This window comes from Alosa sapidissima, chromosome 1, assembly GCF_018492685.1.
Source record: "Alosa sapidissima isolate fAloSap1 chromosome 1, fAloSap1.pri, whole genome shotgun sequence".
In the NCBI taxonomy this organism is placed as follows: Eukaryota; Metazoa; Chordata; class Actinopteri; order Clupeiformes; family Clupeidae; genus Alosa; species Alosa sapidissima.
In genome coordinates, this window is record NC_055957.1 from 5,483,476 (window position 1) to 5,499,886 (window position 16,411).

Here is a 16,411-nt window from a genome sequence, read left to right on the forward strand (position 1 = left end):
TGTTCATATCACATAGCCATATTTATTTTGCTTTTATGTAACTGCTAATACACTGCACATAGTTACAGTATATCTAATTTATATTACTCTAAACCTTCTTCTGTAAACCTACTGCATACTACTGTCTACACTGCACTATATTTCTTGTCCTGACTATGCATCACCTGTCTAAACGTTATATCACATTGCACTTTTCTGCTTTTTTGCACTTCTGGTTAGACACAAACTGCATTCCGTTGGCTTTGTACTTATACTCTGCACAATGACAATAAAGTTGAATCTAATCTAATATAAATGTTTATACTGGAGCAACTTGTAATATCAAGTATTAATGTTTACATTGCTTCATCTGACATTCATTCAGAAGACAACCTCCGAGGAAATGGACATAATGTGATCCTATAGAAATTTAGCTTCAAATTAGATATGTCTATCATATTGTTATGGACTAGCTGTGGACTAAAAGTTCAAATCTGAATCATGTATGAAAACACACAAACAGGGGTTGTGTTGCTTAACTATGACCTGCTGTCACCACATGTTCACTGAGGGAAGGCACCTTATGACAGGAAAGGGAACATTCACTCAGACTAAAATCTGAACAGAAAGTGGAAAAGATGTGAATGTCCTTCAGTCTACTCTGGACAAGGTTTGTACTGCTTAACTAGACCTGTCACCACACGTATTCTGAGGGAAGTCACTTTCTGACCGTAATAAGATAGCTTTCAATCTGACTCAATCAAGAAGTGGAGCAGATGTGAATTTCCTTAACTTCAGCCAGACACACACACACACACACACACACAGAGAGAGAGAGAGAGAGACACTCAGATGTGCATACGCAAACATTTTTGAAATCATATTTTGTTACTAGTAAGTGGTTTTAGGCTAAGACACATTCTTGTAAAACACACACACACACACACACACACACACACACACACACTTATTCAGGTTTAACTTGAAACACTTTCACTTTCACTGTTTTTCTTGTATGGCAGTGTTCCAGGTCTCTTTGTCACAGTCAGGTCTTCCAGCCAGAACTGAAAGTTGTGGTCACGTGGACGCTGCTCAGAGCAAAAGGGAAGTTCACAGATCCTCTTGAGTCATTTGTCACCGGGCAGGGGAGGCAGTGATTTCGCACTTTAGTCAGTCAAACTGTACCTAATCATCGTCTAAGAAGGATTCACTTTCAAACAGGTAAATGGATTCACTTCATTTTCTCTTAGACACACACACACATACACACACACACACGTACACACACACGCACACACACACACACACACACACATGTACACGTACACACACACACACACACACACATTCTCCACTCCACTCACATCCAGCCTTGTATGAGGTGTTGAACTGCAGGCTGGTTTAACAATCTGTTAACAATCTCCCTCATGTAGTTTGTGTATGTCCAGCATGAAGCTGTTGATCATCGCAGCTGCCTCTCTGGCAGTGGTGAGCTGTGCCAGCCTCTCTCTGGAGGACCTGGAGTTCCACGCATGGAAACTCAAGTTTGGTGAGGGAAATGTTAGTGGGTTTATGATCATTACTACATGGTACATTCTACCTTCAAATTTTCTTGTGTTTTGTTGATCTTAGTGTGCATTTCTGCCATTTATTTTTATTCTATACTTTCTGTACAATCAACTGTGTGGGATGTTCTGTCTGTCAGTGCCTTTGTCCACCTCTGTCTAGTGTAGCAAGTCCATGTGTAAGACTGTCTGTCTCCTCGGTCTGCTATAGAATGACTGGTGCTTTTGTTGATGTTGATGTCTGCTATAGAATGACTTTGGTGTTTTTGTTGATGTCTGCTATAGAATTACTTTGGTGCTTTTGTTGATGTTGATGTCTGCTATAGAATTACTTGTTGTTATTATGTTGATGTTTATAGTTCTTAACAGACGATTTTATCTGAAGTCAAGTTTAATATGTGTCGTTGTGGCCAAAGAGGAATGTTTAGCTTTCTCAGTAAGTAATCCCAGCACAGAGAAAAATTCAGCTTTCTCTACTACAGTAAATAATCCCTGCTCAGAGACACAGAAAAGTATCTTTGCCCTGTAGGTAAGGTGTACAGGACCCCTGAGGAGGAGGCCCAGCGCAAAGACATCTGGCTCTCCACCCGCCGCAGGGTTCTGACCCACAACATCCTGGCTGACCAGGGCATCAAGACCTACCGCATGGGCATGAACCACTTCTCCGACATGGTAGGATGGCTTACTAGTAAAGGAGCACTTTATAGACCCTTTCAAGAGAGTTCCATTATCAGCATCATAGTTGGCCCCACAAGGCTTCCGTTTTAACATTCCATATGTTATCTTAATGCACAGGAAGTAGATTGGGAACCAAATAGAACGTTCAAGCCATAGACAGTAAAAGAAATGGACGAACAGACTCCGTCGTTTTCAATGGGAGGGCACTGAGTCAAATAGAACTATTTTTCAGTTGGTCCCCCCAGTACTGCGCAGACTCACACTTAACTTCGTGACGTTAGCCATCGAACTGAATCTTGTACTCATATGATAGATACACAGAAATTCTTCTCACACTTCCTTCGCCTTCAAAGTTAAACATTTATTTCTGTATTATTATTAATATCATCCTCACCAAGTCGTGTTAATGTTGAAGCTACCATACATGATCATCTTCAAAAACAGTCAACAAAACAAAAAAGTTATAGCCTTGAAGCTAATCTTCTTTCCACTTTTCCGACCTACGGTCAATCCATCGAAAACCTCTGTAATGATTAGTGCCGTTTAAAAAAAAAAATAGGTTTACTTTTTTATTATTATTAGGTTGCCTCTGTGTAATGCTTTACCTTAACATACGGTCGTGTATAGGTTTTGCTTATGAGTTACCGTCATAGACAGTAAGGTGGACTGAGCTTCTTATCCAAACAATACGGTTATCTCCCTACGGCGCGAAAGAGAGATTACGTCAAAGCTAGCTTCCCTCCAACCGAACAAGCTAACCATTCTTCTTACGGTTAACCAACGTTATGGACGAGGTAGTGGAGTCTGTTTTGCCTTTGTAGTGTTTATGTGGATTACACAGAAGCTACAATATCGGCACAGGATATATGTTATATGAAGTTATGGTATTTCAAAAAAATCCTAGAATGAATGGACTTCTATGGGAGTTAGCAGAGAGGTGGTCCCTCCAGCCTACGTCGATTCTTTTACTTCCGGGAATTCGCCTGCCCCCTTGGTTCAAGCATTGTTTTTGTTTTTATTGTTGAAAGCAAAGATTCTAGAACAGAGCTCTGTTCTAGAATCTTTGGTTGAAAGGGTCTATAAAAGAATTGCAGTTTGTTTCTATTGGCCGATCCCAAGCCCCTCCTCCAATTGTTGCTATAGTTGCTAGGTGGGTCAAACATTACTGGAGCTGGCTAGAACTGCATGTTATCTGCTGTGCTAGCATATTGGCCAAGAGATGAGGCTTCTCCATGTTGTGTATTTATCTGTGACCTCTCTGTCACCTCCAATTTAAGTTTATTATGACCATCCACCTCGATGAATGGTTTCTGGCCGAAACTTATGCCTTTGTTTCCCAATAGCTGGTCAATCAGAGCCATGTAATATCACTTGGACTGGTGATAAGCAGAGATTAGCTATTAGCAGTGATTAGCCATTAGCAGCGATTAGCTATTAGCAGCTATTAGCTATTAGCAGTGATTATATATCTAAGCCTGACGGCTGAAGTTGTCCGAGCTTGTGCGGCTGGTGTTAAACTGTTATTGGCTTATTTGCGGTACATTCCTCTGTCTCTCCCAGACCAGGGAGGAGCATCATAACACTGTCCTCCTAAGAAGCACGATCCTTTCCAATGAGACCAAAGCCACACGCCAGCGAGGGGCTTCCCCTTCAAGACAGACAGGGGGCACTAAGCTTCCCAGTTCATTTGACTGGAGAAAAATGGGCTGCGTGACTGGCGTCAAAAATCAGGGCCCATGTGGGTCCTGCTGGGCCTTCAGTACAGTAAGTTACAGGCATGTGTGCATGTGCATGTGTAAGCGTGTGTGTGTGTGTGTGTGTGTGTCTGTCTGTCTCAGAGGTTATGTTTTTCTACCTGATTACTAGAACAATGGATAACTTGAGGTCTGTATGGCCATAATGTCTCGTGTCTTTTCCTCGTCAGACAGGTGCGCTGGAGTCCCACACCTGTATCAAACATGGCCGCCTCCCCTCTCTGAGTGAGCAGCAGCTGGTGGATTGCTCTGGGTCCTATGGGACCAAGGGCTGCCATGGGGGATGGATGTACGATGCCTTTAACTACATACAGGCTAATGGCGGAATAGACACCGAGGATGCTTATCCCTATGAGGGACAGGTAGGCTACCGATCGCTCATTTGTTTCAGAATGTTCACTTTTCACTATCAGAATGTTCATTCTCCAAATGTAATTTCATATTTGCGGTTCATTTGTGGTGCTGATTATAGAATGGATACAGTACTACCCAGTAAACAAAATGGCGACGTCCCCTAAAGATCCCCTGGCGAACGTCACCTCCTCGACATTGTGTAGGGTTCCCTTTACGTCCCGCGGACCTCTGTTCGGGAGGTCTAAAAGACATCCACGAGACTTTGAGAGGACGTCCTGTAATGGTCACCGCGACGTTATGCGCGCAACGTTTATATTTCGCGATGGTAAAAAAAAATTTGGTATGGTATCACATCCTCTAAGTCTCAGCGTTGCTAGGAGAGAGGTAGACGGAACATGAACACGCATTAACGACTTGTTCTACAACTACACAATCAACTTCAGTCACCTCATATTTTTCACGCATGTATGAAATCACGTCCTCCGAATGCATTATACTAATGATGAGTAGACATGGATATTTATACCGGGCTAGGATGTGCTGCTTTCACATCTACGGTGTCATTTTCTTAGGTTTATTTCTTAATAAACTAATATGACGTTTTAATGGGCATATCCCGTAGCATATTGTTCAAAACATCATCAGAGTAGGCCTAGGCTAGCCTAAGATAAATTGTTCAAACCATATTGTTTCAAAATATTAAAAACTAATAATAGCCAAAAATACTAAATGAATCGCAATGCATGCTGGGAAGCAAAACTCAACATGAAATAAAGTACATGAAACATAACTAGAATGCATTGACGTTATATCCACTCGTTTTCTTGGACCTGTGATCAAACAGGGACAGCCTTTAAATGTAAGCCTATCTTCCTGGAACATTGCAGATAAAGAAAAAATTATCGTTTTCTCTCGGCTATGAATGCTCTTTGTAGCCAACTTCAAGATTAAATAAATAGATTCCAGATGTTTCTATTCTATATCATTGTTTTATTAATAAACAGTAAGGCGAGGCAGAGAGCTTCTGCTCCTTGTCAGAAATCTCATGGGATATGTGCACTCTTTGCTGTTTCCACAAGGAGCTGCTGTAACATCGGGGACAGCTATGCGTGACACTTTGAAACGCGAGCATGCGTCAAATAAATTACAATGACATTTAAACAAGTCATGAAGAAGCAGTATCCTAGCTTGCAGACCACACATTGAGAAACACTGGTCTACTAGATACTGCATACATGTTAACAGACTTTAAAACAGAAGCCTGCTGTGGGCCAAATCATTCACATGTCATGGTTTCTCAGGACTTGCCTTGCCGTTTCAAGCCTTCGGGCGTTGGTGCTACATGCACAGGATACGTCACTGTGACCCCGGGAGACGAGCTTTCCCTGCAGGACACTGTGGCCTCGGTTGGGCCTGTGGCTGTGGCTATCGATGTTTACAACGATTTCTGGGCTTATGAGTCTGGTGAGTTACCACATACACGTATGTCACGCTATGAATATTAATCGGGAACTGTTGCCTCACTCTCCACCTCAAGCTGGTGTGTGGGTGAGCGTTCTCCCTCTCCACCTCAAGCTGGTGTGTGGTGAGCGTTCTCCCTCTCCACCTCAAGCTGGTGTGTGGGTGAGCGTTCTCACTCTCCACCTCAAGCTGGTGTGTGGTGGGTGTTCTGGGGCATAATGGCTGCTGTGCATCAGCCAGCTGGGTGCTACACATGGGTGGTGGTTAGTGAGGTTCACCAGCTGGGTGCTGGGTGCTACACATTGGTGGTGGTTAGTGAGGTTCACCAGGTGGGTGCTACACATGGGTGGTGGTTAGTGAGGTTCACCAGGTGGGTGCTACACATGGGTGGTGGTGGTTAGTGAGGTTCACCAGGTGGGTGCTACACATGGGTGGTGGTTAGTGAGCTTCACTGTATAGTGCTTTGGGTGCCTTGATAAAGCAAGCTGTTGTTGATGATAAGTAGCCCTATCACAGCCATAGATATATTGATTGATTAACAACAAACAAACAATGAATTAACTGACTGATTGATGGAGGTTTCTAGAGAAGAGTGACTGACTTACAGTATGTTGTGATGTCCAAAGGTGTCTATAATGAGCCCTCCTGCAAAGAGACCAACTTACTCCATGCCATGCTGGTGGTTGGCTACGGAACTCAAGATGGCCAAGACTACTGGCTGGTGAAGAACAGGTAGGCTGCAACAGTGCTGATCAATGTGACACTGACACTGAATGTGTCCCTATGTTATTACTATATTAATGTACTGCCTACTGCTAACCTAGGGTTCCTACTAACAAAGGACATTGACATTTTGGTTACACTTTACTTGACAGTATCGGCATAAGAGTGACATGACACTGAAGGTGTCATAAACAAGTCATAAATGTTTATGACATAACGCTTCTGTTATTAGGTGACATTTGTTTTTTGTCATAACAAGTTAGGGTTAGGATTAGGGTTAGGGTTCATGTGTCATGACATTGTTATGTGTTCATGACAGTTAGGGTTAGGGTTGGGATTAGGGTTAGGGTTCATGTGTCATGACATTGTCATGTGTTCATGACAGTGTCATGTCACTCTTATGTCGACACTGTAGTGTTACCGATATGTTTGTAGTACAATTCAGAGACTTGTGTTTGTTTGTAAAGTGATAGGCTATTCACAGTGCTACTGTATGCTTGTTTGTAAAGTGATAAACTATTCACAGTTCTATGTTTGTTTGTTAAGCTGGGACTCTTCGTGGGGAGAAGAAGGCTACATCAAAATGTCCAGGAATAAGGCCAACCAGTGTGATATTGCCTCGTATGCCTTCTACCCCCAAGTGTGATGGTGAGTTGATTTGTTGTATTTTGTGTTTGGTTTGGTCCGTCAATTCAGTGTATTAAAAATGATCAACACAAGGAACCCACATAATATAAAGAAGGATTTTGGGATGATGTTACTATGACCTGTCCACTTCACTGAGGTCATTTCCAGATATAATCTGTATAAAGGTCCTTTGGAATTCAGTTCCATGTATTTGTTTAAAAGAGTATATTGAAGAAAACAAACTATATAACAATGGTTACTGTTTAAACAGTCATAAAATACTGAACTGAAACGGTCAGTGTCATATTATGTCACATGAGCATGTGGCAGTACAAGAGGCACTTGCTGACTGTCAGGATCCTGCCTGGATGGAGTGACTTTGTGCCACCCTGGTGGCCATTTTGTGTAGTGTCCTGTGTTTGGTTTTGCCTGTTCCCCATGTGCTCTGGTTACCTGTCTGCTGTCATGCGTCTTTGTCTCCACCCATTCCCTTATATGGTCTGCACTTCCTGTCTCATCAGTTTCTGCTCACACCTGTTCCCTGTTATTGTGTTGTTAGTCTGGTCCAGTCCTCTGTCTTTCTGTTAATTGGTCTGTGTATTTCTACCCTCCTGTTTCTCTGTTCTTTGTTGGGTCGTACTGTCAGGAGAGGCGGATAGGACCCAAGTGCAAGACTCAATGCGGCGGAATCTTCCGACAAAGACGTTTTATTAGCTACAAACATTACAAACATCTGACACGACAAGACAGAGAGACGATCCGACAAAGATCAAAACCAAACACAGGACACTACACAAAATGGCCACCAGGGTGGCACAAAGTCACTCCATCCAGGCAGGATCCTGACACTGACTACAAACCAGACTGAAGAACAGGGGCACCACTGCATGTGACAAACTCAAGCTTTCTGCTGCACTTTCTGCTTCTCCCACAGAGCTGCCACAGGGATGTGAGGACACTATAGAGTTTGCATCGACCCTCTGCTAATTTCATGCTACTACAGGAAATCAATTATTAACATAATTTTCAATAATGATCTAGAACTAATGATCTGGACAGAAAAGAGTGAAATAATTTGGATTTTGCAATTCCGGAAATGAGGCATCAGGGAAATGAGGCTTCTTTAACACAGGAACACTGGTGTGGGTTTCCCCATGAATTAATAGCTGCTGTTCTGTCTGTAAAGTCTGTAAAGCTTTGCATGGGTTATTGAAATAAAATGTTTGCTTACTTAATCTTTTCCATTGTTATGTGATAAATAACCTTTGCTTTATCACTTGAAAAACATATGAGTTTCATGACTGATATTGAGCTCTAATTTTTAAGTCAAGTCAAGCCATTTATTTGTCAGATACATTTATACATACATTTTATTACTAACTTGGCATCTAAGAACAACTGGCATCTAAGTCATCTGATGGTTAGTACAACGTCTTTCCAATAGGACTGTAGATGAAAACTAGCCGGCTGGATAACACAATGTACAGTATGTTGTTTTTATAAATAAATGAAATTAATTTCATACAAAGTGAAATGCTTAGTCCTCTGACTTAAATGACCAAAGTGAACACCTGCAGATGGAACATCCTCCCCTGGTCTTCGCTATAGCGACCAAAGTGAACACATGCAGATGGGGGCCCTGAGGGAGCAGCATGCACGTCATCTTTGTGATGACCACTTTGACACTTTGCCCTCTAGGGGGTGCTAAAGGCACAAAGGCACATTCCATGGCCATTTATCCACTAGAGGTCTTCCATTTTCCCCTAACACATGGCAAGTGTCCCCTCATTGGCTAGAGCTTCTGTCCGTTTAGCTGTTTAGCTCCTGTCCGTTTACCCAGTTAGAGGCTAAAACCCTTACCTGCCCTGGGATGCATTTCCAATGAGAATGTGGGCATGTCACATTTAAAAAAAAGGGATTATCAGCTGTTGTAAACAGTTGGAGATGATATTTCTAGTTGTGTTGACCACAATACAACTGGCATTAAATCCAAAAGCTTTTGGTTCAGAGTAAAGTAGTAAATCCAGGATTACTGACAGACAGAAGAGTGCAAATCAGGGGCTCAATTGTGTTAAAGCATCCCAATGCAGTTTTGTTTACCTCAAATATGCACTCAGCTTAGTTCCAGGCCCGTCGCTAGAAAGCAAGCAAACCAAGCAATTGCTTGGGGCCCCGAGCTGGCCAGGGGCCCCAAGACAACGACTGGTTAAGAAAAAAACAGCAAACTGTGAGCGCCCCTTTGATAGTCAATGCAGTAAAGTGCAACGACACTGTTACCGGCAATACCGGGATCCCCCCTCTCAGTAGTCGCTGACAGCAGCCAGCCAGCCAGGTTCGTGATCTCTGCTGCCGGCAAAATATAAAACCTCGCAGTCATAATGAAGCGGAGTTATGCGTCCGGAAGCCAGAAAAGAAAGAAGAGAAAGGAAGAGGATGACAAGAAAAAACAAGATAGTGGTAAGTGATAAATTACACTGGATAAAATAGCTCTACTTGTCTTGTACAAATGGTGTAATGTCGCAGCAGGAAGGCTAGCCTAGCAAAAAATGTTTATGTTAACTAACTGCCTGACGGCCCATGCTGCTTGTAACAAACTAGAACAGTTAGCGCAACTTTTTTTTCGAATGGACGGAATATGGTTACATACTGTAATATGTTTATTAACGGGATAAGGAAGACGCAGATCTGTTCCAGAATCACTGTTTATCGTATTTAATGACATAACATTGTTATAGCTTTGTAATAGGTATTGATGAAAGTGGCATAGCTTCTCTGCTATACTAACTATTCGACCATGATAATCTATTTACCAAATGGGGGTTAGGAAAACCACACGATAAATTCCGTGCATCAAAGCAGACTGGAACATTCATGTCTAGTAGTATTCATGCACGCCAGCTGTTTACTGTCTTTAAAGCACCAGGTGCGTCTGTCTAATTCTCAAACAGCAGAATGCTTAAATGCTATGTTAAGCTACAAGTAGGCCTAGGTCAATGTATAGCATTAGCTTGGGATGTTTTTACAGTAAGCATTGGTAGTTGTGAAAGCAAATGTTCAAATGTTAAAAATGTTCAAAACTAATGCACAGTATATATGCAACAGCAGTATTTGCACTGTCAACATTTTTTATTTATATAAAGTGTGGGTGAACTTAAACAAAGTGCTTTCAGATATAACCTCCGGAGTATATGCGGAGGTTTGTCAAATGGAGGTCCTACCCTTCGGATGATTCCGATATGATGCTAACCTGCGGACCTTATACTGACCTTATATGGACCTATGTGTGAACGACATACACGCACATTACAGAATCTCCGTGTGGTTGTCGAGTGAGGGGTGGGGGCTTGTAGAGTTCACAAGATGCGAGATATGACGCAGAATATATGCGGCCGCTGCCTGTCACAGCTGCTGTTTGTTTACAAAGTGTATGCATTATGTAGGCTAAAGAAGAAAAATCTATTGTGCGTAGGCTAATACTTGGCTAGTAAAGTAGTCACGTAAGTGCGCACTTGAAATTGACCTACAGTAGGCCTATTTGTATGTGTGCTTCGAATAAACACATTTATCTGTTTTCAACGTTATGTAGCAGAATTACTTGGCTATGGAACCCCAAATCTGGTTTGCGTTGGAGAGAGAGAGAGCATGCACAAACTTTATGGTACCAGCCAATTCAGTAGGCTAACTCAAGACTTCAAGGCCATCATATACAACGTTTTTAAACAACAAACAAAATACTAACATAACAGTGAAGTGGTTCGTTTTTTCATGGTTTATTTTTTTCCAAAAGCATCCTCTCCCCATGTGTCTATTGCATTTACATAAGGAGCTTGGAACAAAGTTGGGTTTTCTTCGTTTTCATTTTCTCTAGGCATATTTATGCTCAACAAATATCAGCGAGCTCAACAGTGAGGTCATGAGAAGGCTATCAATGAACAGAAAACCGTGTTGGCTAACAATTTATTAAATACTCCTGTTATTGTCGTCAACGATGTTGCTGTAGGCTACTGCCTTTTCAGCGCCTTCTGCTTATGATGATTCACTCTTTTGAATTCGTTTGGCCTTGCCATGCAGTTGTAGGCTACAACGTGTCTCTTGCCGTTCCCTTCATGTGTTCTATCAAAATGTTACTGCCCTCATGGACAGTAGCTCCGGGATGTCTGCATCTTTCCAGGTCGGAGATTTTCTGGACAGCACTATGCCACTCCATCATAACACTGGCATTTAAGTCAAATCTAACCACATGGACGCATGAAAGAAACGTCACTGACACGCCCTCTCACTAGGTGTGAATTTTAACTGCATGTTCTACGCTTCGTTCAGACACAGCACATTTACATGTCTGGAGGAAATACTAGGGGGGGGAGTAGTAGAACAACGTTATACGATATACGGCCCCACCGTTTAACATCCTCAGAACCTCCGATCTTACACGTATGTCTGAAAGCGCTTACTGTATGGCTATGCTGTGGTTCCTGTAGGCTTTGCGTGTGGTGTGTGGGGGGGGGGGGGGGCACCTGCTTAGCCCTGCTTAGTTCCTGAAAGATACTGTAGGCCTACATATTCATTTATACATTTTTCCCAAATCCGTTAAAACAGCATCTCTACTGCCTCATCTCCGATGTGGGGAGCTAACTGCCCTCGCCCCTGTATACAACTCTGCCTGCTTGACAACTAGGTTTAATAATGTTATCAAATGGCTGACAATGTTATGCTAATGTAAGATAGCTACCAGATTTGTTAGCCTGTACCACTGAATGTGGAGATGTGCCCGCAGGATAAAGATTTGCACAAAACACTATTATCCCCCTTGCGCACGCATCATTTATCGTTCACATCTCACAATTTTGAAGGGTATAGTGTATTTTGCTGGTTGAAAAGTAGAGCATACCTGAAGTCTACTATGTGACCAAATGTGTGGCTATGTGTGAGGTAAAAGTAGAATATGTTTAAGATTTTCAGTGTGCAGAGTAAAACTAGTGTAGGCCTTCATGCCAGTGTAACCCTGTTGAAAATGTATACATTAATATAAGATTTAAATACATAATTTCATAGTTAATAAATAGTATGTAAGGTTGGAAAGTTAAGATTCATTGACCAGCAATGATGTTATGAGTTTGCTCATTAAGAGAAATGCATATTGGGTAATGTTCATGTTTACTGAAAATAGCATTTAAAATGTTAAATATTTGTTGTTTAATAATATGTTAAAATGCTTTAAAAATGCCTGTAAGAATAGAAAGAAAGAGTTACACAAATGTTTTGTGAATTTATTTTATTTCTGAAAGTTTTGTGAATAAGCCAATCACATTCAAGTTCAAAGGACAAGGAAGTGAGTGGTGCGGGAGAGAAACGTGAAGACAACGTGAAAGAGAGTTGGGAGAAAGCACGAGAGAGTACGAGTCGAGAAGCATGTTTGTGGATAGAGAACTGTTTATGTAATGCACCAGTTTAGTAAGTGTTCAACCAGAACTCTTATACAAAGCGTAAATGGTGATAGTTTATGTCCGGTTGAGTGGACGACTCAGCACACACAGACAGAAAGAAGTTTAAGCTAGCTGCTGACTTAGTGGCTAGTGCTTTGCATGGACTTTGCTAACAAGCTAGCAACCAGTGACCTTGACTAGTAAAGCCTGTGTGAAACTGCAAGAAGAACGACAAAGACCCGACGGAGCCGGATAGCGTTGCCGAGTGGTGGACTTTGCGAGGTCGTCAGCTGCATGAATCTTCTCTTCAACTGTCTCATCTTCATTGTGAATCTTCTCGTCATATCTCCTGCTGCTGATCCTGCGCGCGTGAGGCTACATTCCTTTGAGTAAAGGTACCATTTTTCTTTTGTTTTTGCCTTCGTGGTGAAGCAGCCATTTTGTTTAGGGCTACAACGCACCCGAGCTGCATTCAGGCCTGCATCACTTGAACATTTGAAGGGTATTTACAATTAGACTAGGTTATTGCCGGCTATTTTATTTTCTTGGGCCCTTAGGTTTCCAATGTGAAAGTGTATGCATTTATGATTTGAAAAGTGATTTTGAAAAGCTACATTTAAATACTTACCTACTTTTTCTAAGTAAATCTTTTATACTTTTTATAAAACAGTTGTGGTGAATGACTATTTTGATATTTTAAGTTAATTAAGAAAAAGAGTAATTTTGGTTAAAAAGTGAAAGTGTTTAAAGGATAAAGGTAAGTCCAAGACATTTAATTGTATGTTAAAGTGTACATATTAAGGCTTAAATAGTGATTTAAAGGGAAAGAGTAATTCGTATAATAAGTTAGTAATTACACACACACAAGTTAAACACTGATTGCACACTGATGACGTTTATTAGTGAAACCCCACTTATTTGATTGATAGTATAGTTAAAGAATTCAGGATAGCCACCTCTCACTATAGCCAAACACGCTAGAGAGGCGCTACACCAGGTAAAATTGGTATGTGTGCGCGTGCACATTTTATGTGGATGTGCAAGACAAAAGTGGTGTATGTATGTGTGAAGTATAGGTCTAGGCACCTCACACATGTTAAAATAAAAGTATGTCCTTGAGGCGATGAGCAAGTATCCCATCCAGGCTTGGAATTTCCCCATTTTAGGGGCAAGGCCACTTGGCCTTCAGTTGGGCATATTTGGTGGGGGGCACAAAGTCCACATGTCAGGGCACCAAGGCCAAAGTTAACTATACAGTACAAATTTTCAAAGTTGTATTTAGCCTATTCAAAGCAGTAGACCTGCATGCATGAAACATTACAAAAAACATGACATATTACATAGAACTGTAAATCCTCTGATCCTCTAATATTTACAGATATCTAGGCTATATTTAACATTTATTTTATATTTGGCCTGTTATGAAATCATGTATTGAACAATTTAAGCACAGTTCAGCTGTGCCTAGATGCATGCTTAGCATTTTGTGATCATTAAGGCTACTTTCACAAACTCTTAGTCAGCGGTCCTCTGATTTTAATATTTACCGATATCTAGGCGATATTTGTAACATTTCTTTTGTATTTGGCCCGTTATGAAATCATGTAGTAGAACTACTTTTGTGTTCGGTAAGGTCTGCTGTTTATTCTGATATATGGTTTGTCATGTGTTATGATTAAATTGAATTATATTATTTGCTTTTCTCGCTAACCGTTCACCACAGCAATTAGCGGCTAACATCGTATAAATGCTGAGAAAAAGCTCTTTCATGTGATGTGATACTTGTGATGTCTGTGTGATGAGTAGGCTACTTCACGAGTAGTTCAACTGAGAAGAACGGGTGAATTTGGACGCACTTTCTTTCTTGCCGTGCGCTGTCACTTTCTCCACTGCGTAAAAAGACTAAATTAATTTGCCCTGTGAATGCTAAAATTATTTTGACAGGCCATAGGCTAAATAAAAACCGCTATTAGTCGGAAGCAAACCAGCATATTGAAAGAAGGGGGCACCAAGGCCACCGTAGCCTGTAAACCTCTGCTTTTCAAAGGGGCCTCACGGCCAACGCAAAGGGCAACAACAGCTATGGCCATCGTGGCCGCCGTGAACTTCCTACCCTGACCCCACCCCTTAAGGCTCTGAGTAAGTACCCCACCCCTTAAGGCTCTGAGTAAGTACCCCATCCCTTAAGGCTCTGAGTAAGCACCCCACCCCTTAAGGCTCTGAGTAAGTACCCCACCCCTTAAGGCTCTGAGTAAGTACCCCATCCCTTAAGGCTCTGAGTAAGCACCCCATCCCTTGAGGCTATGAGCAAGTATCCCATCCCTTGAGGCTATGAGCAAGTATCCCATTTAAGGTAATACTTTCAGTACTACTGAACCTTTTTAAATCAGATTTTGCTGTTTTTGTTTTCTGTTTGATGACAGACATCTTCAGAGAAGACCAGGGGGTGTTTGATTCTACCACCTAGCCTGCGCTTGAAGCTGACCAGCGAATCTGGGAATCAACAGTGAATTCATAAATAAACTCTGTTTAAAGGTTATAAGTTATCCATGGTCATTTTAGTGGGCTATAATTTCTGTAAAATAGGCTACATTAATATGGGGTGGATCTTTCCTGCTAACGGATAGAACAACAATCAGTGGAACATGTGGTTGTCAAATCAGGAAAACTCCCGAGGTACATTTGACAGGTGCATTTGGTGCCTACAACAGGTGCATTTGACACATTGAGATTCTTTAATTTTAAAAAGCTTACCGGTACCTCAACTTAGATGAGCAACAGCCTACATCCTCTCTCTGTCTTAAACCTGCATAATGAAGTCATATCTGAGCACCAGTCTGTGTTAGGGAAGTGTGAATTGAACTTTATTGAGGGACCTGGGACCTGTTTGGGAACTGTCTGGTCTTATTCCAGATGTAGTGCAGCCTCTTGCAGCTGGTTTTCAGAAGGTTTCTGTCCAGGCTGTCATTGCTCAATCAGCAAATGTTTCACATGCATACTAGATATCGTTGGATGGGGTGCACTTTTATAAAAAGAATGAACAGCAACCTCCAAGTCCCTAAAACGTCTATTCATGGCCCTGCGTATGCTTACTCATACTCACTTACACTTGTTGGGCAACAATGTTGAGAAACAGTTGCCTTTTCCATCTCTTCGGACAGTCAGTCAGCAAGACCAGCTGTTTGTGAACTTATTGGTGCTTTTGCCGAGTGCAATTGATATTTAAACAGCATGCATATGTAGACTAGTGGAGAAATGGAGGACAAATAACAGTGTCCATTGTCTAAGGCTGATGGCCGAAGGAGGCCGCAGCTCGATAACACAGCGGCCTCTCACTATCACACAACATGGAGAATTACTGCTACCTCTCTCCCCTGCTTGCAAGACCTTTACACTGTGCAGCCCATTAGAATAGTTGGACTAATGGAATGTTGTAATTCCATGGAAATGCATGGATTCCAGTTGCTTCCAGTAGCAGCAACTGGAATCCATGCATTTCCACTGAATTATTTTTGGAATCTGATCCCTTATCATACCTGTTCATTTGTACTCGTCGCTCGACATATCGTGACTAAATTCCTGAAGCAGGTACTGTCTGTATAAATCGTCTTGTTAATAAAGTACCAGTGCTTTTTCAAAGTTCTCAATGTATTGTTTTAAATCTCAGGGCCCTCGGAAGTCTACCAATGAAGTGTGGAGCTACTTTGAGCCTCGTAAATGTTGTAAAACAGTGATTTATTTGCATGGCTAGGCTGATGCCCGAGGCACCCCCTTTGAAAACCTGTTGGTAGCATCGGCTAACTAGTGCCAGATTTCGGACTGCAGGGGACAAGCCGAGATGAGCTAT

At 41.8% G+C, this 16,411-nt stretch overlaps 1 protein-coding gene across 3 annotated transcripts; it reads left to right on the top strand.

Moving 5' to 3' along the window:
• The first annotated feature begins 1,046 nt into the window (after window positions 1-1,046).
• On the top strand, window positions 1,047-15,103 carry LOC121721464 (procathepsin L-like). Of its 3 annotated transcripts, none has more exons than XM_042108436.1 (9): window positions 1,047-1,200; window positions 1,413-1,528; window positions 2,074-2,216; window positions 3,783-3,986; window positions 4,147-4,338; window positions 5,632-5,794; window positions 6,418-6,523; window positions 7,061-7,162; window positions 14,988-15,103. In XM_042108436.1, the coding sequence occupies exons 2-8, from the start codon at window positions 1,420-1,422 to the stop codon at window positions 7,158-7,160; spliced, it is 1,017 nt and encodes a 338-aa protein (XP_041964370.1). In that variant the 5' UTR covers window positions 1,047-1,200; window positions 1,413-1,419; the 3' UTR covers window positions 7,161-7,162; window positions 14,988-15,103. The 3 variants fall into 3 exon arrangements, with proteins under 3 accessions (XP_041964370.1, XP_041964360.1, XP_041964380.1); XM_042108426.1 differs by lacking the exon at window positions 14,988-15,103 and adding an exon at window positions 8,076-8,376 and having other exon boundaries at window positions 1,048-1,200; XM_042108446.1 differs by lacking the exon at window positions 14,988-15,103 and adding an exon at window positions 8,076-8,376 and having other exon boundaries at window positions 1,051-1,200; window positions 1,428-1,528.
• Window positions 15,104-16,411: the final 1,308 nt, after the last annotated feature.